At 31.5% G+C, this 26,830-nt stretch overlaps 2 protein-coding genes across 4 annotated transcripts; both read left to right on the forward strand.

Moving 5' to 3' along the window:
• Positions 1–36: 36 nt before the first annotated feature.
• LOC108476079 (40S ribosomal protein S15) lies at positions 37–5,758 on the forward strand. Its single transcript, XM_017778154.2, has 5 exons — positions 37–42; positions 2,707–2,855; positions 2,967–3,024; positions 5,192–5,271; positions 5,396–5,758. The coding sequence occupies exons 1-5, from the start codon at positions 37–39 to the stop codon at positions 5,445–5,447; spliced, it is 345 nt and encodes a 114-aa protein (XP_017633643.1). The 3' UTR covers positions 5,448–5,758.
• A 13,816-nt stretch (positions 5,759–19,574) lies between these two features.
• Positions 19,575–24,816, forward strand: LOC108453578 (MA3 DOMAIN-CONTAINING TRANSLATION REGULATORY FACTOR 1). 3 transcript variants are annotated; one of them, XR_008285750.1, is made up of 6 exons: positions 19,575–19,860; positions 20,958–21,210; positions 21,920–22,014; positions 22,183–23,787; positions 24,122–24,207; positions 24,625–24,816. XR_008285750.1 is itself a non-coding variant. In XM_053030735.1 (5 exons), the coding sequence occupies exons 2-5, from the start codon at positions 20,973–20,975 to the stop codon at positions 24,155–24,157; spliced, it is 1,974 nt and encodes a 657-aa protein (XP_052886695.1). In that variant the 5' UTR covers positions 19,575–19,860; positions 20,958–20,972; the 3' UTR covers positions 24,158–24,509. The 3 variants fall into 3 exon arrangements, 1 of the variants encoding a protein (XP_052886695.1); XR_008285749.1 differs by having other exon boundaries at positions 24,628–24,816; XM_053030735.1 differs by lacking the exon at positions 24,625–24,816 and having other exon boundaries at positions 24,122–24,509.
• The last annotated feature ends 2,014 nt before the right edge of the window (positions 24,817–26,830 follow it).

Below are 26,830 nucleotides of genomic sequence, written 5' to 3' on the forward strand. Positions count from 1 at the left end.
ACAAACGCTCAAAAGGTGATGGTTCTGTCCCTGGCCATGGAGGTAATCGATTTATAACATGATAAGCTGTTGAAAGGCTGCTGCCCATAGTTCTTTCGGAAGGTTCTTTGCATGTAACCAACATAAGCAAATTGCTGTAAGATGAGCTAACTTGCGCTCAACAACCCCATTTTGTTGTGGAGTGTCCAGACAAGTCATTTGACGTTGAATTGCATGCTCTCTACAGTAATCCATAAATTCATCTGACAGAAATTCCCCCCCCATTATCCGTGCGTAAGCCCTTGATTTTCGGCCCAAACTTTTTTTTTACTTCATGCTTGAACTGAACAAATTTAGAAAAAACCTCACTCTTGTGTTTCAGAAAATATACCCAACTGAAACGAGAGAAATCATCTACGATCACCATAACATAATGAAGACCAGTGTAACTTGGTGTTCTCATTGGTCCCAAAAGATCGAAGTGAACCAATTGTAACGCTGTTGATGCTTTACTCTTTGAACTGGAGAAAGGAAGGCGGTGAGATTTTCCCTATTGACATCCTGGACAAATCTCATCATAATAAATGTCTTTAAACACAGGAACACCATCAAGAAGTTGATTTTTTTTTATATCTTCTGCAGCAATTGAAAACCCACGAAACCCAAACGAGAATGCCAAAGCGTTGAGCTTGTATTATGACTAGCCTTTTTAACATATTCATCACTCGCAGATAGAACATATGAAGATTATTTCCTTCTTCGACAAAATAAAACATCAGTGGCAATATGTTTTATATTTGAAAGATTTTTAACATCATTGGGGCCAAAAAGAACATACCTTCCTGAATCTGTTATTTACGAGACAGAAGCAAGGTTTTTCTTTAAGCCAGCACTACAGGAAAATAGGGCTTTAGCGGCGTTTTTTGATAAAACGCCGCAAAAATTTTAAAATACAAAGCAATAGAAACGCCGCTAAAAATAGAGCAACAGCGGCGTTTTAGTAAAAAACGCAGCTAAAAACTGAGCATTAGCGGCGCTTTTGGTAAAACGCTGCTAAAGACCAGGGCATCAGCGGCGCTTTAGGTAAAACGCCGCTAAAGACCAGGGCGGCGCTTTTGGTAAAACGCCGCTAAAGACCAGAGCATTAGCGGCGTTTTTGGTAAAACGCCACTAAAAAACCAGAGCATTAGCGGCGCTTTTAGTAAAACGCCGCTAAAAGTTATATAACCCCTAAACCCAAAAAAATCATAAACACTAATCTATAACCCCTAAAACAATAATTATTAAAATTTATGGTTATACAATATATTAAATATTTTCTTATATAATCGTAAAAGATATAGTATTGAATTTAAAATATTGAATTAATTATCATTATAGTTTAAGGTTTATGGTTTAAGATATATGGTTTGGGGTTTAAACAGGTTTATGAGTTAACTATGGTTTAAGATATACAGTTTAGGGTTTAAGGTTTAGGAGTTAGCTAGTATTTGAAGGTTTATGATGAATTATGGGTTTAGGGATTATGATTTAGGGTTTAAATTAAGGTTAGGGTTGAAGTTTACAATGGGACAATTATTAACTTCTTAAGAGATAATTTCCTTTCCAGATTCTTACCTAGGATGCTATTAAGAAAGGGTGATTTTGATTGTGGCAAGCTTAAATATTAATCAGCATTTGTTGAACTAGGTATAATTTCCAAGTTTATATAACATAGAAATATCTTCTGAGTGGACATTATAACTAGAGTGTTCCAATAGAGAAATTGTTTTATTAAAGTTATGTAACTTTGTATAAATAATAGAGTGTATTTTTATCTGTTTTTTTTTGTTTAAATATATTTAGATTAAATAGAATGTCTCAAATAAAATATGTTAAAAAGGCGATATAGTTATTTGTGTTTGCAATATATAAATATAAAATGATGCTATATCAAGAATTATATTAATAATGTTAATATTAATTTTAAAATATTGAATTAATTATCATTATAGTTTAGGGTTTATAGTTTAGGTGTATAGTTTAGGGTTTAATTTTTAGTGTTTAGGGATAAATATAGGGATCGGGATGTAATTGTATATATGAATTTTAATTTGATCTAGTTCTTGTAAATTATTAACACAATTATTGATATAACACTACTTTATATTTATATTGCATACATAAATATTTATATTTATTCAATATAAAATATATTGATGTATTTATTTTTAAAATGTCTATGATTAAATCAAAATAAAAACTTAAAATTTTAATATTTAAAATTTAAAATTTTAGTCCATATTTCAGTTAAAAACTTAATATTCAAAATGAAAAAATTCAAAAAATGATAATCTCAACATAAAAATTTTGAAAGAAAAAATAAAAAATATATGTTAAAAATGAAAAAAGTTAAATTAAAAAATAATAAAATTCATGAATTACCGGCGTTTTTTTAGAAAACGCCGCAAAAGGCCATTATTTTTTATAAAAAAACGCAAAACACCACTGACTCCCAAAAGTTATTTTTTGGTTACCCGCTCGTTAACCAAATCCCCCAAATTTCTTTTTCCTTTCTACTCTCAAAATTTGCCCCCAAATTTCCTTTTTCCTTTTCATTTCACTGCACTAAATTCACCCACCATAGCTACTCCTTTTCTTCTTCTTTTTCTTTCTTAGTATTATTTCTTTTCTCTTTTTATTTTTTTTGGCCTACTGTGTAATGTATTTACCGGTAACTTTTTATAGGCGGATGTAGAGACGGAGGTTGCGGCGGCCGGTGTGCCCAAGAAGAGAACATTCAAGAAGTTTAGCTTCCGAGGTGTCGATTTGGATGCTCTCCTTGATATGTCCACTGATGAGCTTGTCAAGCTCTTCCCTGCTCGAGCTCGCAGAAGGTAATAACACAATATTCATTTTTTGCTAACATTTTCCCACTCATTTTTAAATAAAAAAATATGAAATGGGTTTTATTTTTTTATTGTTTCTTTTTTGTTATGTGATTGTAGGTTCCAGAGGGGTTTGAAGAGAAAGCCCATGGCTCTAATTAAGAAGCTTCGCAAGGCGGTAAGTTAATCTTTATTTTTTGCTCTTTTAATTCTTGCTTTTTAATCGATTATATCTATGGGATTTATGTTTAGATCTAAGGTTGATAGGTTCATGTTGAGTTACTGAAGTTTTCATTTTATTTTTGTATATAGTTGTAGCCTTTTCTCATTAATGTTTAAGCTAAAAGAAACATAGCATTAAAGTATTCTTTTATTGGCCTCATGAATCAAAATTTTATACTATTATTTATATATGAAGTGATTTTCATTGGAAATGTATTTTATTGTAGATCTTACTAGTCGAAGTTGATCTTTCCTTTCTTAGAAGAATGTTTTTTGTAAATTGTTTTTACTTTTTTGTCTCATAACGTATCTCATTAACTTAATGATTATGTTAAAAATTATGCACCTTTAGTTTACTCGTATAACTGCTCATAGGTGCGGTGTGCTTTGTAGAAAAGGTGAAAATTTTGATGTAGAAGACAAGCTTCCAGCTTTTATGTTGATTTCAGTATGCTTTGGGCTTGCTATTTCTGAAATAGTAGTAGGATTAAGAGTAAGTGAACTAAATTAGTCATATTCTAGAGGTTGAGGTCCTGCATAACTGAGAAATGGTTGAATGAACATAAGCATCAAATAAAGAAATTTGGATTCTTTATATCCATCCTTTAGCTTATCTCCTTTGTGTAACATTGAAACTTGGTAGCGGTCTAGGATTCTTTATATCTTTCTTACATTTGGCAGATTAGTACGCATAACACCTGGCGTAGGTAGATTTGTTGCTAGGAGTTACAGTCCAAGGTGAGAAAAATATAAGTCATAGCTTCCTGTTTCTTTTGATTATGTATCAGTTCTTTAATAGACAATGGCTGGTTCAATTGGAGGTTATTTTTTGTCTAAGCCTAAGATATTGTTTGATATTTGTGAAGTTGGAATTTAAGAGTTGAGACATAAGGAAGAGTAAAATAAGTAGGTTATGTCAGCCTATCATGTTTAGTTTTACATCAGTATCATATATTGAAAAACCACCTACCCCTATTTTTTTCGGGACTATTATCATCAATGTTATTGTAGATGCAGTGACTGGTTCCAATGTTCATAGAGGGCTTCTTGCATAGTCTAGGAGCAAAGCCACTTGTGTTACCAAGCGCATTTTCTGTCTGATCTTTCTCTTCATCATGGCCATGCTTCTCATTGTTGTCTGAATTATATCTTGTGTTGTTCAGCATCATAGAGTCGTACTAACCCCATCCTTAACTTGTGTTTCAGTCTTTCCACTACGGGCATGGAAAGGCTTATCTCTTTGATAAGGCTATGCACTCTTTTTTTTTTTCTCCATGGAGTGTTCTCTAAAAATACTCTTATCTATTTTAAAACCATGCTCATGATTTCACTTTCTATGCATTTCATTGTGTTTGGAAGAAACAAAGAAGTGTTTGGAATAAATAAATAAATGTTGTCAGCATGTTAGCACCACAGTTCAATGGTTATATACTTAAAAAGAAGATTCATAATAATTAATTAATTTACATCATCAAGTGGATTATTGTTTTTAAGTTTTTTATTACAATAACTATTAATGTCTTGGTGTTATCTAAACCATTAAGGTTGCTCTCAAAGAATCTTCTTACATTCACACTTTGAATTTTTATGATATTTATCTTCAAAAGTTGGCAAATTACATCATTTGCTATTTTTTAATTAATGCAAGTTTCAAAATTCGAATGAGTTTTGAGCCATTTTTCGAGTTTGGTTACTTTTTTTTAATTTCTAATCTAAATTGATTCCAAATTAAATTTGGATGGTTAATTATGTATTATTTGTACTGCAATTTATAGTTGTAATATATATATTTTTTAATTTGAAAAACATTTTGTCCTGATTAATAGTCAGAATTTGTCTCCTCAAATAATAGCACCGTATATCATTTTAAATTAGTTTTCATTCTTGCAGATTTTAAAATGGAGTAACTTATAACATTTTGTCCTGAGTAACTATGGTGGATACGTTTATTGGTTTTTTTTTTCTTTGCTAAACTAAGTCATGAAGGTTCTTCTTGGATAGCAATTTATTGAGGGGGTGGAATATTTTTCTTAAACTAACAAAATGGGTGCAAAGTAGTATTTAAGCATTTCAAGTCAAGTGTATGTTTAGAACTTTATTTATATTTAACATCATTGTTTCAGGTCAAGTGTGTAGAAGTTTTCAAAGGGTTCTATGAAACAAAAACAAAACACAGAAAGCTTACATGGATATACTCACAGCGGTATCGTTTTGTATTTTTGCATTCTCATAATTTAACTGTATATTGTTTTTCTGGATATCGTTTTGATGATTACTTTTGTGTGGCAATAGCTCTTTTATGTTTTGACTGGTGGCAAATGGAACAGGAAAAACCAACTACACTTTGCGGTCCAAGAACAATTTGTAGGAGGCACATAATGACTAGCTCCTACCTCTACGAATGCTTGTGGGAGGCATTGCAGCAGCGAATAAGGATGATAACATGTAGTTGACACCTTATGTGCTATGAATCCGAATTCAGGTGTGATTTTTAGATATTTTATGTGCAAAAAAGTATTAGAGTGTCTTATGTTTGTATGTTTGTTAAGCAGATTATAGATAGAACCTGCAGTAGGATCAACTAATTAGTTGATCAAAAGCTACACCCTATTTTGTAATCGTCTACTTGCATATTTGCATATACTTAATAATTATCTCGTGTCAACTAATTATTCTAATTTTTTATTTAATTGTTTTGTTTCAACATTTTATTTTTATTTGAGTTGAAAGAAGAAAATTTATTATTAATTATTTTTATTTTGCATATACTTTTGGATTTTAATTGTGTTATTAATTTATTATTTTAAATTCTAAATTTAAATTCATTAATTTTTGTATTTAGTTTTGAAGTTAAAATTTTAATAGAAAATTTAATTTGATAATGAATTTTAAATTTTTATATTTTTCATGACTTTTATAATATTTTGTAATATATTCTTTTTGAATTTCATGATTTTTAGCGGCGTTTTTGAGAAAAGCGTCGCTAAAGGTCGTGATCTTTAGCGGTGTTTGTGGAAAAAGCGCCGCTAAAGGTTGTGATCTTTAGCGGCGTTTGTGGGAAAGCGCCGCTAAATGTCGTGATCTTAGCGGCGTTTTTTCAAATAAACGCCGCAAACTTTAGTGGCGCCATTTATAGCGGCGTTTTTTGTGGCGCTTGTAAAAGCGCCACTAAAGACCTTAAAAAACGCCGCTAAAAGTCAATTTTGCTGCAGTGCAGGAACATGATAAACATCATTGAGAAAAACACCTCCATCATTCAAATCACCTCCTTTCGTCCCAGGATGTAGTGTATTATCAGCGGTTACTATAACCTTTTTCATGTGATGTGGACGAACATCCAATAAAAGAGTATCATTCCGGTAGCATGAAGAGAGCAACCGGAATCAACAATCCACTCTTCGTCATAGTTGATAAAAGCATGAGCATCAACTGATGCATCATATTGGTGCACAAGAGAAGTCACATTTGTTGGCTAATCAAATACTTCAATAGTTAAACATTGCTTCCAATTTGATTGTTGAAACTCATTGTTGTCAAGTACAACATTTGCTGCTTCCTCTTGCATTTTGACTCGACAATTAGCCTTAATATAACCTGGTTTCCCACATCGATCACACGCCACTTTCACTCGACAATCTCGTTTGATATGTCCAAGTTTTCCACATCTGTAGCAAGATTTGAAAGGTCTTTTGGGCTGCTTCTCGCTTCTGGACTGGTTTCTGTCACCTGAGGAAGACTTCGAGTATAAAATTTTCCTCATTTGATCCTTGACGAATAACACATCCTCTGACTTGGAAGAGAGCTTAACGTTTGTCATTTGCTTTATCAAAGCTTCTTGATTAGAGAGCAAATTCTCTAACTCAAAAATTGAAGGTTGATTTGCCCACCTTTATATTGAAGAGACAAACGGCATAAGGTCTTTTTGCACTCCAAGAATAAGATAGCGACGCAATCGTGCATCACTCACTGGCTCCTCTACGTCTAGTTCTGAAATTTCAGAACACAAATTTTTAACTTTCAAAAAATATTCTTCAATAGAAAGATTACCTTGAGTTACCAAGGCTAATTCATTCTCAAGAAATTGCAATCTCGCTGTATTTTTCTTAGTAAACAGCTGTTTAAGAGTCTTCCACACTTGTTTCGGTGACTTCAAATCACAAACATGATCTATGTATTTCTTGTTGATCGATGTCCGCAAAGCAAATAAAGCTTTGCCGCACTTGATCTTCCACTTCCGTCGTAAATCAGTATTTTGTGGAGTATCTGTTGGGATTGTTGTGTCATCACCTTCAAACAAATCCCACAAATCTTGCCCCTGTAGAAAAGCCTCCATACACAACCTTCAGTAATTATAATTGTTACCAACAAGCTTTTCTACAGTAATACCCGAAGAAGTACTCCCACCATTCATCTTAGCTGAGTAATAAAAAAAAAACACTTGGTGACCAACTTGGCTCGGATATCAAATGACAGAAATATAGACCCTAAAAAATGGAGAGAATAATGAATTTTATTGCTCAATCAATTAAGAGAGTACAAGGAAACAAAAAGAACAATGCAATAAATTAACCAAGAATAATGGTCTATTTAAACTAAAAAGTCTCCTAAAATATCTCAACTAAATGGAGCGTAACTTAGGTACTCTTTATTTGTACAAATCAAGGAACTAACTTTTGACTCCTAGAATAAAGGACTTGACTGAGAGTAAGTTGCACTAACTTGTAACAGACATTGTCTTAGCTTTTATCTACAAATCATAGATTTGGAATCATTATCGGTTGTTTATCTTGAGGAATTCAACATCTGACACAATATTTGTAACACCTTTAACTTGATCTGCCTATAATCTCAGTTAAACAATGCTACTCGATAATTCTTTTGATTTTATTGTCAATTATTACAATCAGAACTATTCCGGTTACTGTTAAATCAAGTGAGCTAAAACTGTACTTGTAAATTTGAGTTTGACCATTTTAAACACATTATTTTTTTTTCAAAACATGTATGAGGTATTAATACCCTCGGCTTGAAAGTATTGATACCCTAAGCTTGGGTGCTGGTACCATGTTCTCTTATTTTTCTCTTATTTGGTTACTGACTTGTGAGGTATCGACGTCCACAGTTCAGGTCTTGATCCTTTGACTAAAGTTATTGGTATTTGGGTACTAGGTATCAATTCCCAACCTGTCTAGAATCTCTATTTGGCTGCTAATTTAGTAAGTGTAGGTACCCTTGTTTTGGGTACCGATACAGGATGCTGTACAACCCAAGTTGCCCTTCTAAAGGTAGCTTGTTATACAAGAAAACCATTCTAATGACTTGCTACTCACTTAAACATAATTTAAGGTCTCTGACCCCTTTGTAGCTCACAAAGACATGTTAATTTCTAATACTAAACAAACTATGCCAATAACTCTATTCTCGATATACATATTAAATCATTATAGAATTTTGTTGTACTTTGGATTGTAAATGGGACACTAATACTTGTAAGTTACTCGAGTTTAATTAAAAAAAAATTAAATTAAATTCGATAATTATTGAGCCAAGCTCGAGCTAGTTGTCGAGTTTAGTAATATTCAATTTGAATGGCTCGTAAGCCTTATTGAACTTTTCTTATTTTTATATTATAAAATCATGTTTAATGTTTTTACCTTTAATATATATTATTAAACCTAAGTTTAATTATCCAATACAAAAATTGGTAAACAAGTTTAATCGAGCTCAAGTAGTTTGACTATAGCTCAAGCAGAACTTGAGCTTAAAAATAGATGTTCGGTCAAGTTTGAGTCGAGTGTCAAACTCTGAATTTTGAGTTGAATTCAAGCTCGAGCTTGAAAATATTTGAATTCAACTCGACTCACTTGAATTCAACTCAACTCAACTTGATTTCACTTCTAGATATAATCTTTACAACTTAACAATAAAATAAGTATGAACCAAAAACATAATACAAAGGATGTGAGTTTAACATGGGGATGCATGTCTTCATCAAGTTTACTAAAAACCAATCAACACTCTGAATTTTTCTTTAAATTCATTGATACTCACATGATTTCTAATAACATTCTATAATATAGATTAAACAAATTGATAATAAAGAAAAATAAGTTGCCACATATTTCACAATCACCTATTAATTTTTAGGTCTTATTAGACCTCTTCAAGCTCTTTATCCATTTCATCTATATTAGCTAAATTTTTAAGAATCAAATTGAAGTACAACTTTATCTATACTCTTTTTTTATATTAGTTTTTCTTTTTTAACTCAGTTAATCTTTGGTCAACTTGTAACACTTAAGTTATATTAGGTATTGTTTGATAAATTAAAAAATAAGTTCTTTAGTATAAAGAATTTACATTATAAAACTGTTTGTTATGTTAATAAAAATTAAATGTTGAATATAATTATATTGTTTGTGAATAATAAATTATAATTTTTAAAATTATTTATTTCATAAATTAATATTATTAATATATTATTTTATATTATTTTGATAAAATTAAATATAATAATTTGAACATTTCATTTTTAACAAAAAATTATTTCTATTTTATTTTTAAAAATTAAAATCAACTAATTTTTCAACATTAAGTGATAAGTAGCTATCTACATACTTATTTTATTCTTTTTTTTTGCTAAAAAATTGAATTAACTAAAATTTATTATGGTTATTAAACATATATATAAATTAAATGTTGAAAATTTTCATTTTCAAAAAATGGAAATTGTCAATGTTTTATCAAATACACCCAATTAACATGACTAAGTTAGTACCCAATTAATTTGTGACACCAAAGATATATTGTATCAACCAGTCTTCTTTTGTGGAAAATGGTGAAATTTCAATTTAGTTCCTATGCTCCAGTTAAATTTTTTATTATATAATAATGGTGAAATTTCAATTTTGATCATTGTGCTACGATCAAATTTAAGATTCAATCTTTATACTTCAAACTTTTAACATAAATTGGTACATTTGTTTGTTTGTTTGTAATTTATTTATTTATTTATCATTGATTAGTTCAAATATTTTATTTTGATTAAAATGATGATGTAACTTTTAAGAGTTATTGACACTATTACGATTATTTGTTAAATTTAATTCCATTGTAATGCCATTTTTATTTTGTTACATGACTACTAAGTAAATATTTTTTTAATTCAAAATGTCACATAAACAAATTTACCAGAAAAATTTAAGGCATTAACAACTGAATTTGAATTATTAAATTCAAAAAAATTATAACATCCCTCGCCCGACCCAATTGTCGAGTCCGAACTATAAGAAACTACATTCAAATACACAACAATTAATCATTCACACATGCAATTAAGCATCAATTGTTGTCGAAGCAACTACATTCAAATACACAATAATTAATCATTCACACATGCGATTAAACATCAATCATATTCAATTTATGTTAAATACCATTTTCAGGTCTTATACAAGCTTACGAAAGCTCTTTTGTAAATCTGAATATGAAATAAGACCAAATTGCAAAGTTTTCAAAATTTAAGATCGGCGTTGCGACTTCATCACTTCCACATCGTGACATTGCCAACACAATAAGCCATATCACAATTTCATGTCATTTGATGTCACGTCATCACTTATTGTCAGCCGACGTTGCAATGAGAGAGGTTGGTCATCAAAACATGGCTCTTGTTTTTGGAAAAAAATGTACAATTTGATACCTAAACCAAAGTTTCCAACAAAACCTTTCAATATGTTCATCTATTATTCACTACTACTTGATTCAAAACATACCAACACATACCAAACAAGTTCAAACATTCAAATCCAACCTATTATCAAGACATTCAATACTTATTCATCAATTAGATTTAAACAATTCAATGTCATTAAAACATACCAGCTAAGTCATTTAAATACCAGTCTTTACTTATACAATACCATATTAAAACATTCCATTTCATTTTAATTACATACACGTGTACATTATACATATCAAAGGCTTATAGGCCTTAAGCATGAACATCAAACATACCATTTCAACCTGGCATCAACTTAGCTATTTTACTTATCTCAATCTACCAACTCCAACATACCAAGTTTAATTAGGTTCATGTTTCTCCATTCTAAAAGCATCAACAAATTGTCAAATCATGCATTAAATAAATCACATGCTAAGACCAACATTCAAAATCAATACACCAAGACACTTATATACATACCACAACCCTATACTCAAAATGATCGCATAACTATCGATTCGGTGATAGTGTGAACTTTAAGACAATCCGACTTGACGAGTTCTGCAAAGAAAGGGAAAACAAATAAGGTAAGCATATAGGATGCTTAGTAAGTTCACACGTATTATACAAAGATTACCTTATTTTTACCTAGCATTTGTAAGTTACTTTAGCTTGACATAAGAATTGGCTAGACATGGCAATCAAAAACACCAACATTGTAAGCATTGACTTATAATCAAAACCATTTGATACCACAGTTACTTAACATGTCAATTCGTGTCACTTTAGGTAACTAATCTCAAAAACACATTCAATCAATAGATAATACAATCACATACATGTCAAAGGCATTACTCCAATCAATTTTTCATACTCAACTCATTCAATATTTTTCCATTTGATATCAAGTTCATTCCATCCCATTCAATTTCTCATTTTCATATAAATTGTATTGCCCGATGAACCCTAGTAAACAAACTTGGATACACAGGTATCTACAATACACCAATTGTTCATCTGAGTTGAATATATATACATATCAGGTTACCCGTCCAAGCTAAACCTTTATAGCGACACATCAAGTTACTCGTTTGAGTTAAATCTGTGCCACATATACTTGAAAATCCGCAACGAATGCTGGGCCTCGATAACATTTGTAATAAATCCCGTACAAGTGTGAACAAGATCCCATTGGCATGTCAATCGTATCCCAACTTTTACTAAGTTCACACGAGCATCTTTACACATATAAGCGTGTTCAATTTAGTCTAATTCTAGCCTTTCATATCAATTCACAATTAATTAATCCATAATCAAACATAAATAAAAACCTAAGTAAATAGATATCATATGAACTTACCTGATAAAAAAACCAAACAAGTTAATTCTTTAGGGACTAATCATTAATTTTAGCTTTTCCTCAATTAACTTCGCTTTGATCTGGTTCTTACTCTAAATAATTATTTTATACAAACCATCAATTCTAAAAATTTTCATATTATGATATGCCATGAATGAACCTATATAATTTTATTTTTATACCCTTAAAGTTTTACATTTTTTTCATTTTAGTCCCTGAATTCGAAATAGCCATAACTTTCAACTTTTAGCATTGGTTTAAAATTTGACTTCACATACATTCATTAGGGACCCTTTACTTTCTATTTATACCAAAATTTCATAATAATTTTAAATTTTATTCACTTTGGTCCCTATGTACAAAACTAACAATTAAACTTTACAATCTAATCCTTTTTTATAATCTAAACTTAAAATCTATCAATTTCAAGCCTAATTATTCAAGAAATCAATAACGACAACTTTAAAAAACTTTAATAGATTTACAAATTGGTACATGGGCTAGCTAAATCAAGCACCCATGGCTTCAAAAACATAAAAATTTAAAGAAAAAGACTTTAATTTTCTTACCTATTAGATGGTCGAATGTTTGAGCTTCAAAAATGGTTTTTCTTTAGGTTTTTATGTTTGGCCGGTTAAAAAAGAGAGGAAGAAGATGGAATATCCCACTATCATAGGTCTTTTATACTTTTACTAGTCATTAATTAACCTAAATTAATTAAATTAATCAAACTTAATTAACATAATAAGCTTTTAAATTTCCAACAGTGGAGAACACCATCATCAAGTACTATCTATAACAACTCATTTTTTAGTGATGTAGGAAACAGTGGTTTTGGGGCCATCAAATCCGACGAGTAAGTTCGTAAATATTTTTATTTAATATTTACGAGTCAAATGTGATTTTTAAAAAATATTTTTGATTTGATAATTTATGTTATATAAGTGATTTATTAAGGTCAAGTGATTTTAGAAAATGAGGCATCGGGACCTTGTTTTTATAAACTGAGCCGTAAATATTTTTATAAATATATACGGAGTGTCATTAAGGTGGTTTTAAAGTTTCGTTAATAAATTTTAATGTTTCGATAGTTAATTAATTAAAAAGGACCAAATTTAAAAAATGCATTCTCGGGACTCTGTTCCCATAAATCGAACTCGTAAATATTTTTAATAAATATTTACAAAGCTAGTTGTGTAGTTAATTAAGATTTGGTTAAGTGAATTTACTTGAATTAAAAGTAATTAGGTATAATGACTAAATTGCATATAAAGTGAAAGTTGAATTATAGATTAAAAAAATTAAAGGGACTAAAGAAGCAATTGTGTGCCATTGACATTAATTGAGGCTAAGTAAGATATTTGTGAATTTATTATATATATTATAAAATAAAAACCTTTAAGTATTAAGTATATATATTATATTATATAATAATAAATTAATGTACAATAAAACAAAATAAAAGAAATAGAAAAAGAAACAAAGTGAAACGAAACAGAAAGAAAAAAAAAAAGAAAGAAGGAGAAAGGAGAAATTTAGGGTTTTAATTGTTCAAAGTTTAATTGGTTAGTCAATTTAGTCTTTTTTTTGTAGTTTTTATGTTTTTGAAATCCCGGTATTAAATACTACCCGACCTATGTCAAAATTTTAGAAATGATTGAGTTTTTAAATGTTGTCTATGTTGAACAATTAGAGTATTAGGGACTAAATTGGTAGATTTTTAAGTTAAAAATGAAAATGGATTAAATTGTAGAATAAATTGTAAATTTTGAGTAATAGGGATTAAATTGTGAAAAAATTGAAATTTAAGGATTTAGTGAAATTAGAAAGTTAAATCTAGTTTAAAGTGGAAATTGAATGAAGATATAGAATTGATTGTGAAGAAATAAAATTAGTCTCGATTTAGGGACTAAATTGGAATTTAGAAAAATGTTGAGGAAAAATTGAAATATGCAATATGAAATTGAATTGTATTGTATTGATGAATTTTAATTGTTTTAATTCCGTAGCTAACGTTGTACCGGAATCCTCGACTAAAAAGGGGAAAGATAAAACGAGGAATAGCTCGGAATTGTGGTTTGTATTTCTATAATCTGAATCTAGTTATTAATTATTATATTTTGATTTAATGCTTATGGTAAGTGGTTGAGGTGAGTATTTGGTATTTTGACATTAAATTGAATTGAATTAAAGTTGATTGAATGGATTGAAGTGATATATATATATTGGTTATTGAATTGAAATGAATATATCTATGTGTGCAAATATAATAATTGAATTTTGGTTGTATTTGGAAAGTGAAATTAAACCCTATTAATTGTATCGGGTTGAGTCGAGTATAGATGACATGCCATAGGATTAGAAGAGTTTAAGGATTTCTTCGAACTTAAATCGATGAGACATTGGGTGTCAAATTATTATTTCAGATTAATTCGATGAGGCACTGGGTGTCAATTTACTTCGGTTTAGCAGATGAGACACTAGGTGTCAAATTATTACTTTGAATTATCCGATGAGGCACTGGATGCCAAACTGGTGTGTTTTGGTTGGATCTGTGTATTCGTCTGAGTCTGAGTCATGTTAATAGGGGTAATTAAATGAAATGACACTATGATCGATGTTGGATGATATTATATGTGAAATGAAAATGGGACTGTGAATTGAAATATAGATTGAGACACATGAATTGTGTATTCATGAATTGGACATGGAATGAGGATTATTGTTATTTAAGTGAAATGTGTATCATATTGTGAGAAGTTATTTTATGGAAAATAATGAGAATTGAGTATGGTATGAATGATATAATTATGAATTGAATATTGAATGGTTAATGCTATTGTATAAATAAATGTGAATTTTAAATATTCATGTGCTTAATACTTAATTGTGCTTATTATATTATTTTGTCTTTAAGTGTTTGGATTATAGAAATACCACTGAGTTTTACTCAGTGTACGGTTTTGTTTTTCGTGCGCAAGTTAGGTACTTAAATTTGATCTCCGATTCAGCATCCAACAACGATCCCAAATTCAAATGTGGTGATGTTTATCATTTGTGTTAGCATGAACCTAGAGTGTCTAAATAATAATTATTTTTGTGGTTTGATTGTAAATGAGGTTATAAGTTTAATTTTGGTTGGTTTTATACATATAAATGTAACACCTTTAACCCCGTCCCGTTACCGGAACAGGATTACAGAGTATTACCAGTCATTACAGTATATTTGCACATAAACAAATATAAATGCAATATTATCCATCTAAATATAACTTTAATGGGTCCACAGTACTTTACAAGTGTAATTAAAACAAATCAGGATTCGATCCTAAAGCTTAGTAAATTTTTCGTGAAATTTTAAATTTTCTTCTTTTGAACAGTACCACACGCCAGTGTGGCTAATTTAACATGCCCGTGCAGCATGGGACACGCCCTTGTCTTCAACCCGTGTACAACACTGACTTTTAAACACGGCCATGACACACGTCTGTGTGGCCTGCCCGTGTACTAAACTGACTTTATGACACGGCCGTGGCAACCAAGGCACACGCCTGTGTGATAAACTATGTGAACTCAAAATGAACCTTGTATTTTAAAAATTTACCAATCCTGTAAATTTCAATCCACAACCAATACAAATACCAATATTAAACCAATCCAAACGTATTTTATATATTATCTAATACTTAAATTTAAACACTTATCATGTATTATTATCAATTATCAATTTACTTATTTCACTATTACAATCACAATCCAATATAACACACTGAAGACATCCTAAGTACATGTCATTACCGATAATTAACATGCTTTACCTTTTTAAGTTCGGGATCGGCTTATGATGGTGATTCAACAATCTGTCTTTAACCTAACTGCATGACGGAAACAAAGCGTATAATCGAGTATGAACTCGGTGGTATTTCTATAATCGATACTTAAGTCAATAATAAATCATATATCAATGAACCTTGAGAATTCAATCTATTACTCCTAATAGTTCAATCATTTGTTTTCGAAATATAATGCTAAGATCTTGTTAATCACTTTCGATGAAATGTATACAATTTCAATGTTTGTTCATTATCCGTCGATTTTTCATATTTATTCAGTAATAACCTGTGTTCAGTATCATTCAGACATTCAGTAATAGTCAATTATTCAGTAACAATTAATTTTTCAGTACTTTTATTTACAATTCATTTGAGTAATAATATTATTCACCTTTTATTCAATATTCTGTACTATCTCATTTCAATAACAATCAATATTCTTTGGTAACAACCAATTGATCTTTATCGTTTAGTACCAGTCAGTCAACAGTAATAATCGGTTAATCAGTAATATTCATTTATTTAGTATCAGTCGTTTATTCTGTAACAATCAATTATTTAGTAGCAGACAATCTTTAATACTTTTCATTACCCCTATTAACATGACTCGAACCTGGACGGATACACGGATCCAACCCACACACCGGGGATAATATATGAGGTTTCATCGTTTGAAGCGGAAACGATAAAGATAAAGATATGATGGCGATACACAAAGTACCTCATCGGAACAAATCAAATAATAACAATGGATGATCAAGTCAGAGTACCTCTTGAACGAATCCGGGCGAACGATCCACGATGAGTCGACACATATAGTGTCTCATCGACACACAATCGAATATCCTGAACACTTCCAATCCTATGGCATGCCAATTATATCCGACTAGCCCGACAATTGTTAATAGGGTATTCAAGAACTTTCAAATTTTCAATTTCATTCGTAATTTAATTTCACTTCATTTCAATACATTTCTTTATCAATTCACATGTAATTCAATTTTAATACAACATACCTTTTAATTCATTTTCCAATAATCACACATTCAAATATTTCATACTTTAATTACTTGTCACATATCAATCATGATACAACAATTAATAATCAAATTCAATAAATTATAAAACATTATAATTCTTACCTTAGCATTCCATTCTCAAGCAATTCAAATATTAACATAACAATTAACTATTAAGTTCAATTTATAGAAATACAAACTGTAGTTTCCAAGCTAACTCTCGTTGTCTTTGTCTTGTCTTTGCTTAGCCGATATTTCCCGAGACAACATTAGTTATTAAACTTATTTCCCCTTTTTCCTTTCTTTCCTTTCTTTTTCTCCTTCTTTCTCCCCTGTTTCGTTTCTTCTCTGTTTCTTTCTATTCTTTTCTTTTCTTTTTACTTTGTTTTGTTTTATATATACATATATAATAATAATAATAATAATAATAATAACTTAATAATATACTTATATAATAAGTAAATATACATGTATTTTAAAATGTACATATACTAATATTACACATGTCACTATACATACCATACATCTATCAACTTTTTATTTATTTTCACATAAAAATCTTATAATATAATTATTTAATTAATAAATACCTTTTATAAATAATAAATATCTATTAATACTTCAATACAATAATTACAAGTATATGTATTTTATTAATACACTTATACCCAATTATTACCACACATTTGTCTTATTTTTATTTATTTATCATATAATATCAATTTAATAATAAAAATACATTAATATTTACTTAAATAATAAGCAAATACATACATGTATTACAAATGTGTGTATTATATTTATTACACTTGTATTTTATTTTTGCCATACACTTGACACTCTTTTGGCTTATTTACTTGTTTAGTCTTTTCAATTTTCTTTATTCTATAATTAAACTTTCACACTTCATTCGATTTAATCCTTTTACCCAATTATCCTTAATTTAAGCTAATTCACTTCATTAAACTCTAATTAACCACTCGATTAACTTCATAAATATTTTTAATAAATATTTACGAATCCATTTTTCAGAAATGGAGAACCGAAAATATATTTTTCCGGTAACGGTAAAATTCTAATCATTACAATAAATATATGTTTATTTTTGAAGCCATATTATGACATGGTAAATTGAACTAAATCTAGATAGGTGCATGTGAATTTAATTCTATGTTTAAGTGCTCATGAACTAGGCAAATCGATTTAGATTTGGTATGTTTATAATTTGGATTAAAATGATTCTTTGATGACTTGTTTTGATGATATGAAATGTTTGAAATTTCTGTCTGTTTGATCTGTAAATTCCGGTAATACTCCGTAACCCAGTTCCGGCGAGGGATACGAGTTGGGGGTGTTACACTATCTCCTAATGAAAAATGGATTATTTACCATTTTGAACATTTGGCTAATTGTAATTTAAGTCTCTAAGCCTTTGGTCAATTAAAAACTTATAATAATTACTTTTTTACAATTTAATCATTATATCTTAATTAAGTAATTAATAGGCCAAATTGATGGGCCAAACATCAATATTATTTTATACTAACTTTGTAAATATTCGTATTTAATATTTTCGGACTCGATTTACGGAAATGAAGTTCTGAAACTATCTTTTTCGGCACCACTAAAATCAGGCTGTTACAAAAATAGAAGAACTAAATTTCTAAAAATAAAAGTATAAAGACTAAATTTAAAATATATAAAGTGTACAAAGACCTGAAATATATTTTAATATTCATATATATACCTTATAATTTGACCTAAAAATAATTAATAATTAACCCTAAGGCTGAGCAAGAAATACCGAAAAATTGAAAACCTACCTAAACCAATGTATTTGCGCAGTTTATGTAATACAAGTTTAAAAATTGCAGTTACCTGAAATTGAATCAATTCTATTTTTTCTAATTTATAATTAATTTTAATTTTTATGATATAAAATAAATATTTTATATTTAAATTAGTGAAAATAATTTAAAATTTCTTAACAAATATTATTTTTAGAAATATTTATGAAAAATATTTTGAAATATTATCAAATAATATACAAAAACCATAAAACGACATAGACGAAGCCAAAAGTTTATCTTTGAGGGCCAAAATTAAAATTTAAAATTTAAAAGGTTAAAGTACTTTTTTTTTAATATGGTTGTCAGTTTAGAATTTCAAAGGGATGAAATTGAAAAAAATCATCTTTAAAGAATCAAAGAGTAATTTTACCATTAAATTAACTTATAATTTAAAATTAAAAAATAAAACTAAATTAATAATTTACTATTTTAAAGGCACTTTAATGTCCTACCCATAAACAAAGCTTATTTTGTTAAAATAAATTTAAAAATTCTAAATAAAAATAATATAAAAAATGGAAATAAAAATGGAGCCGAGCCCAACAATAAATAATTCAGAAAATTAAAGAAGACCCAATGAATTAACCCAACTCGAACCTAGAGACACTCACAGAGGGAAGATCGCTTTAGTCCGTGCCGTGTAGTAAAGATGCCACGTGGACTCCAAAAAACCGATAACATCCCATTGCCATTGATGACGTGTAATTATAACCGTAGCCTCCCTATATATATTATTATATCCCTTCTTTTTCGATCCCTTCTTTTCTGCCCTCATCCATTTCCTGTTTCTAACAGATTTTCCGACCCGAAACTTGGATCCGACGACCCTTTTCCTTTGATCTAGGGCTCCATTTTCCCTTCTTCTTCACATCGCCCTTTGTTTTGGTGAACTGGAATCCCAGCTCCGGTTCTTAGATCCGGTTTACTCCTGTTTTCGGCTTCAGATCCGGGCCACAAACAGAAGGGATCGGATTACGTCTCTTTTACTTCATTTTTTTTGGAATCAGGTCTTTTTTTGCTCATTCTTATCTTCTTCTTTAGTTTTTGCTTTTTGTTGTTTTTGTTTGCCGTTAACTTGTTTGGTTGCTCGGAAAAATGGTGGGAAAAAATGTTCAGTGTAACCGTTACGGTTTTTAATAGAAGACGATTTATCTTTACTTAGTTGACGAGTTTTTATTGTATTCTACTGTTTTGTTTTCTCAGTTGCTTTTAATTTTTTTTTAAACTGCTACTCAAGATTTGTTTAATTAATTGTTTATTCGAATTGAACTTAGTTCATCAGATAACAGTGTAATACTTAGTCGATGTGATTGTATTGTATTTTACTGTTTTTCTTTTTCTAATTGCTTTTGATTGTTTTTCACTTCTAATCCAAGATTTCTTTGATTAGTTGTTTATTCCAATTGAACTTAGTCCATCAGATAACAGTGTAATACTTAGTCGTTGTTATTGTATTGTATTTTACTGTTTTTTTTTTCTAATTTGCTTTTGATTGTTTTTCACTTCTAATCCAAGATTTCTTTGATTAGTTGTTTATTCCAATTGAACTTATTTCATCAGATAACAGTGTAATACTTACTCGATGTGATTTTATTGCATTTTGCTTTTGGTTTTTTTTTGTTTCACTGCTAATCAAGATTTCTTTAATTAGTTGTTTATTCAAATTGAACATAGTTCATCCAAAAACAGTGTAATACTTAGTCGACGAGATTGTATTGCATTTTACTGGTTTCTCTCCGTTGCTTTTGAAGTTCTTTTACTGCTAATCGAGATTTCTTCAGTTCATTGTTAATTCCAATTTACCTTAGTTCAACAGAAAACAGTGTAATACTTAGTCATATGTGATTAATTGCATTTTGCTTTTGATTCTTTTTGTTCACTGCTAATCAAGATTTCTTTAATTAGCTGTTTATTCAAGTTGAACATAGTTCAGTCAAAAACAGTGTAATACTTAGTTGACAAGATTGTTGCATTTTATTGGTTTCTCTCCGTTGCTTTTGAAGTTTTTTTTCACTGCTACTCGAGATTTCTTTAATTAATTGTTTATTCCAATTAAACATGGTTCATACGAAAACAGTGCAAACTAAGAGTATTTTACTTGCAGGTTGGTGAAGAGTAAATGGCATCGGGTGAGGGATTTCTTACTGATGAACAAAGGGAAGTCTTGAAAATAGCGAGTCAAAATGCGGAGACTCCTTTACCATCTCCTAGATTGTCATCATCACCCAAATCCCCTACTTCGTTGCTTTCCGATCACCAATTAAAGGATCCTGCTGGTGGTAAGGCACCAACTTGTGGTGTTGGAATGAGGCATGTTCGTCGGTCTCACTCAGGGAAGTTTGTCCGTGTAAAGAAAGGTGAGCCTTCTTACTGCTTTGGCTATTTGATTTCATTTTGGTTTTATAATTATTTTTATGTATACCTAGGTTTTCTTTCATCATATTGTATTGTTGGGATAAGTTGCATTCAAATCAGTAACTGGTGAAGCTGACTTTTACTAAATAAAGTAGGGTTCAAGGGAAAAATGGCAGAGTCCCAAAAAGTCGTATAAGATTGACTACTCATCATCAATTTCACCTTAAATGTGTAACTTGATCGTGAAAGATTTATTGAAGTTACTGCTGGACGGTGTGATATTTGTAATTTTTGTAGAGGTTGGTATGCACCTTTCTTAGCTTGCTGAGCAAGTAATTCAGAATGATTCCTATTATATGGTTTACTTACGCTGGAATTGTAGTTAGCAAATTGGGGCCTCAGTAAGATGAAAATAGTTTGGGGAAGTTTCAAATTTTGTTTGTTGATTTTATACCTATAGGTACATTAGCACTTAAAAGCGTTTCATCTTGTGTTCTATTATCCCATGATTTGGGTTTCTTCTCTCCCTGTAATTCATTTAAGCTTAATGGTGTAAGCTCGGATTGACTTATGGTGCTATGCTGCTATGCTGCTTCGCGTCTGCATTTTTGTCAAAGAACTTAGCTGAAATGTGGGAGAGTCACCAAGGAGTTTTTATATATTTTTTTTCTTACTGATTAATTGTTATCCTCCTTAATAATGTTAAAACAGATGGTGCTGGTGGAAAGGGAACATGGGGGAAACTGCTTGATACTGACAGGGAATCACATATAGATCGAAATGATCCTAACTATGACAGTGGAGAGGTATTTGTATCTTTTAGTCTGTTGTATTTTTCATACTTGCTTTTTTACATTTCTTTATCTGGTAAACCACAGTTGTTCATAGAGTTAATGCCACTTGTACCCGCCGTTGATAGTTATTTGTTAATAAGTTCTGATGATGTTTAATTTATTTACCCTTGTCTTTGCCAGGAACCATATCAACTTGTTGGTTCAACTATTTCTGACCCTCTAGATGAGTACAAAAAAGCAGTTGTCTCAATAATAGAAGAATATTTTAGCACTAGTGATGTGGAATTGGCAGCATCCGACCTCAAAGATCTTGGCTCAAGTGAATTTCATCCTTATTTTCTTAAGAGGCTTGTCTCCATTGCCATGGACAGACATGATAAAGAGAAGGAAATGGCCTCGGTTTTGCTTTCTTCATTATATGCTGATGTCATCAGCCCAAACCAGATTAGGGATGGTTTTGTTATGCTTCTCGATGCTGCGGATGACCTTGCTGTGGACATACTGGATGCAGTCAATATCCTTGCTCTGTTCGTAGCTCGTGCTGTGGTTGATGAGATTCTGCCTCCAGCATTCCTCACAAGGGCAAAGAAGACACTTCCTGAATCTTCCAAGGGATATCAGGTTCTTCAAACTGCGGAGAAGAGCTATCTCTCGGCACCCCACCATGCTGAACTTGTAGAGAGGAGGTGGGGTGGTAGCATTCATGTCACAGTTGAGGAAATGAAGAAAAAGATTGCTGATCTTTTAAGGGAGTATGTGGAGAGTGGTGACACATTTGAGGCCTGTAGATGTATAAGGGAATTAGGTGTTTCGTTCTTTCATCATGAGGTTGTTAAGAGGGCTTTGGTTCTTGCCATGGAAATTCAAGCAGCAAAACTGCTAATGCTGAAACTCCTAAAGGAAGCAGCTGAGGAAGGGTTGATAAGTTCGAGTCAAATGGTGAAAGGGTTTGCTCGGTTAGCAGAGAGTCTTGATGATCTTGCCCTTGACATTCCATCTGCGAAAACCTTGTTTCAATCCATTGTCCCCAAAGCTATATCTGAAGGATGGCTTGATGCATCATTCTCAAAGTCCTCATGTGAAGATGGAGAGGGTCAAAGTGAAGACAAAAGATTGAGACGGTACAAGGAGGAGGTTGTAACTATAATTCATGAGTATTTTCTCTCAGATGATATTCCGGAACTCATCCGGAGTCTTGAAGATCTAGGGTTGCCTGAATTTAATCCTATTTTCTTGAAGAAGCTTATCACTCTTGTCCTAGATAGGAAGAACAGGGAGAAAGAAATGGCGTCGGTTTTGCTCTCTGCTCTTCACATTGAAATCTTTTCAACCGAAGATATAGTGAATGGGTTTGTCATGCTTCTGGAGTCTGCAGAAGACACGGCCTTGGATATTTTGGATGCTTCGACTGAGCTTGCTCTGTTCTTGGCAAGAGCTGTTATCGATGATGTGTTGGCCCCGTTGAATCTTGATGAGATAGCAAGCAAGTTGTCACCAAATTGTAGTGGAAGTGAGACTATCCGCATGGCACGATCACTTATAACCGCACGCCATGCTGGTGAGCGGCTCCTCAGATGCTGGGGAGGTGGAACTGGCTGGGCTGTAGAAGATGCAAAGGACAAGATAATGAAGCTCCTCGAGGAATACGAAAGTGGAGGTGTTGTAGCTGAAGCTTGCCAATGTATCCGTGACCTTGGAATGCCATTCTTTAACCACGAAGTGGTTAAAAAAGCACTAGTGATGGCAATGGAGAAGAAAAACGATAGGATGCTGGATCTGTTACAGGTATGTTTTGACGAAGGGCTAATTACCATTAATCAAATGAGCAAAGGCTTCACCCGAGTAAAGGACGGCCTTGATGATCTAGCTCTTGATATTCCAAATGCAAAAGATAAATTCAGTTTCTATATGGAGTATGCCCAGAAGAAAGGGTGGCTTCTCCCATCCTTTGGGTCATCCGTAATGGAAGCTCCATCAATCGCCACAGCCTCCTGAGATATTGATGTGCTTCTGTCTATAGAATTTCTTGCGTATGCTGTTGCTGTTCTGGTACTCTCCATGCTCATAGCCATCTTCAAGTTCGATTTCCTCATGTTTTTTCTTTTAATTCCTTTTTCAGTGGTCATCCGATGGGAGATTCACACATCCCAGCTAGCCATTGTATAAAGTTGGTTCTTTCCGTCTGCTATATCGAAATAGCTTTAGGTTCGTATTCTAAACAGTGTAGCATGTTGGTTAGGAAATGATATGATATGATATGCGTGCTGGTACTTACCACCATATTATGATGGCATATGATGGTCAGGATGATGGTTGTATACTTCCAAAAAGGATCCATATTAATGTAATGCTCCCATATTAATCTTTTAATTGAGAAAGTAAAAAAAAAAAAAAGTGTTGGGGACGATATTGAGTTTTGGTAAAAGATGAAACTGTGGTTGTTTTGGATCGAAAATTAATCAGGGTATTAATTCGAAGAAAGAGTATTAGACTGGTTGACCTGTAAAGCAGTATGAGTCTGTTGGATTCGTGTCTCTAATTTAATCCTTCAGCCCTCAAGTTTTTGTTTAAGTAGTTTTTTATTTTTATCAATCGTTCTCACCACCCAACTGCTCTTCTTAGCAGGAATGAGGGCTTCCCCTATTGCAAAAAGTGATGCGTGTATTTCGTCTTCATAATTTATATTCCTACAAAACATCAAACGTGTATGCATATCTCTATCAATTAATGAGCATGCAATACTTATACCTGTTTGTCTCCGTTTTACTTCTATTATTCAATTACAATTATAATCTCAAGGTGGATGTTTTTTAATCTCAACTCTCTATTTGATGAAAACTTTATTGACTTTATACTTTTATAATTTGAAAAGGCTTTATTCCACAACCGTCCTAACTCCATTGCTTTATATATTGTACTGTCCACCCTTTCTCCTGTTCTTTTAAATACACATTCATTTCTTTGAAGCCAAGTGTTCTATAAAATACTCGCCATTGATTGAATGATTTCATCCTCGAGTGGTACCTCTTGAGCGTTCTCTCGCCTACAAATACGAGTTGTTTTATGTAGAATTAAACACCTAACATCATAATCATCAACTTCATGGGTTTTGATATCTAAATTTGAGCCAGACCAAATAGCTCTTGAGAAAAGGCAGTGGAGAAACAGGTGATTACTATCCTCCTCATTCGAGTTGCAAAGGACACAGTTCATGTCCACCCCATTGATTCTTCTGCCAATCTCTTTTTTGCACGGTAACCCGTTAACGCGCACCTTCCATAGAAATAACACAGATTTGAACGGTACTTTAATTTTCCATAAATTACTCCAATCTTGCTTAGGCCAATCACAATGAAAGGATTGTCGATCTTGTATATTCAGATCATTTAATAATGCCTTGTATCCTAATTTCCTAAACTCACGATGTACTCCCCATCATTTGTGAACTTCCGTACCTGCAAGTCTCTACCGGCAAAGATAGAGAAAGATTTTTGTATCAAGTTTCTTTCTGACTCACTTTTCACGCAAGTCTTTATGCGATTCAAATTCCAATTTCTATCATCCTGATTTATCATTGTTGCGAAATGATCATCCATGTAAACTGCAAATTGCGAGCTGCAAATAACAAACTCACCAAATATGCAAGCTCTACAAAATTGCAAGCTCACCTGCTAGCTGTTCACTCTGCAAGTTGCTAACTTGCACTGAAACAATAATAACTTTTTTATTAGAAATTGTAGCAACTGGATTTAGACAAAAATCAGCCAATAAAAAAGAAAGTTATATGAATCTAGTCATTAGATTAAGTCAATATTTTATTATTATTTTCAGCCTATTTAATCTTTATGATTCATGTAATCTTCGTATAAACCTTTCATGTTAATAAAACAGTAGTTTATCCTGTTTTCACTCAATCTTTGATCTGTTTTTGCTTCTGGTTCAATCCTTCCCTTCATTAAATATCCAGCAATCATGTTCGTCAACATCATACTATCAATTTCGCCTCCCTGTAGGGGCATATCCTTTTCGTCCAACACACCATTTTCAATTTTAAGATTGTTCCCACTCCATACTTGCTAATCAAGACCCTTTTTACACAGATTATTTCCATGTAAAATATTTTTCCAAATCCACGAATCAAACGGCTTAACTTGAATTCTATCAAAGTTTATATTGCAACAGTATTTCTTGACAATTGTATTCTGAACAATCGAGTTCATACCTCCACGTATTCACTGTACTTGTTTCGCTACTCCAAATATTTACCTCGTTCAATAAGAACCTTTATTCCCAAAATTTCCCTTAACATTCTCTTGAATCTATTATGATAGTTCCTACTGACCATAAGTTTCGATTTATCAAGATTTATGATTTGACCTGACAGTTGACAGTAGTCGTCTACAATCCTTTCGACAACCCTGCTTCCTCTAAATTGGCTCTGAAGAAGATGAAACTATCTTCTGCAAAGAACAGGTGAGAAATAGGAATGCTATTTCTACTCACCTTAATTATCCCCTCCGCTCTCATCAACACGCATGAAAGAACATTATGACGTAGAATGAAAACGTAAGGAGAAAGAGGGTCACCTTGTTTAACCCCAAGCTTCGGGAACAGATGTCTCAATTGGTATCCATTGATAAGTAATTGAGAGCTTATAGACGATATGCATTCATTAATAATATGGATCCATATACTATTAAAGCCCATGTTCTCCAACACCACCTAAACAAAGTTCCAACTCAGCCTGTCATAGGCCTTATTCATATCTAATCCTTCTCTTCCATATAGTGTTCATGATCTTCGCCCCAACTATTACATTAACATGAAT

This window comes from Gossypium arboreum, chromosome 7 (assembly GCF_025698485.1).
Source record: "Gossypium arboreum isolate Shixiya-1 chromosome 7, ASM2569848v2, whole genome shotgun sequence".
Taxonomy (NCBI): Eukaryota; Viridiplantae; Streptophyta; class Magnoliopsida; order Malvales; family Malvaceae; genus Gossypium; species Gossypium arboreum.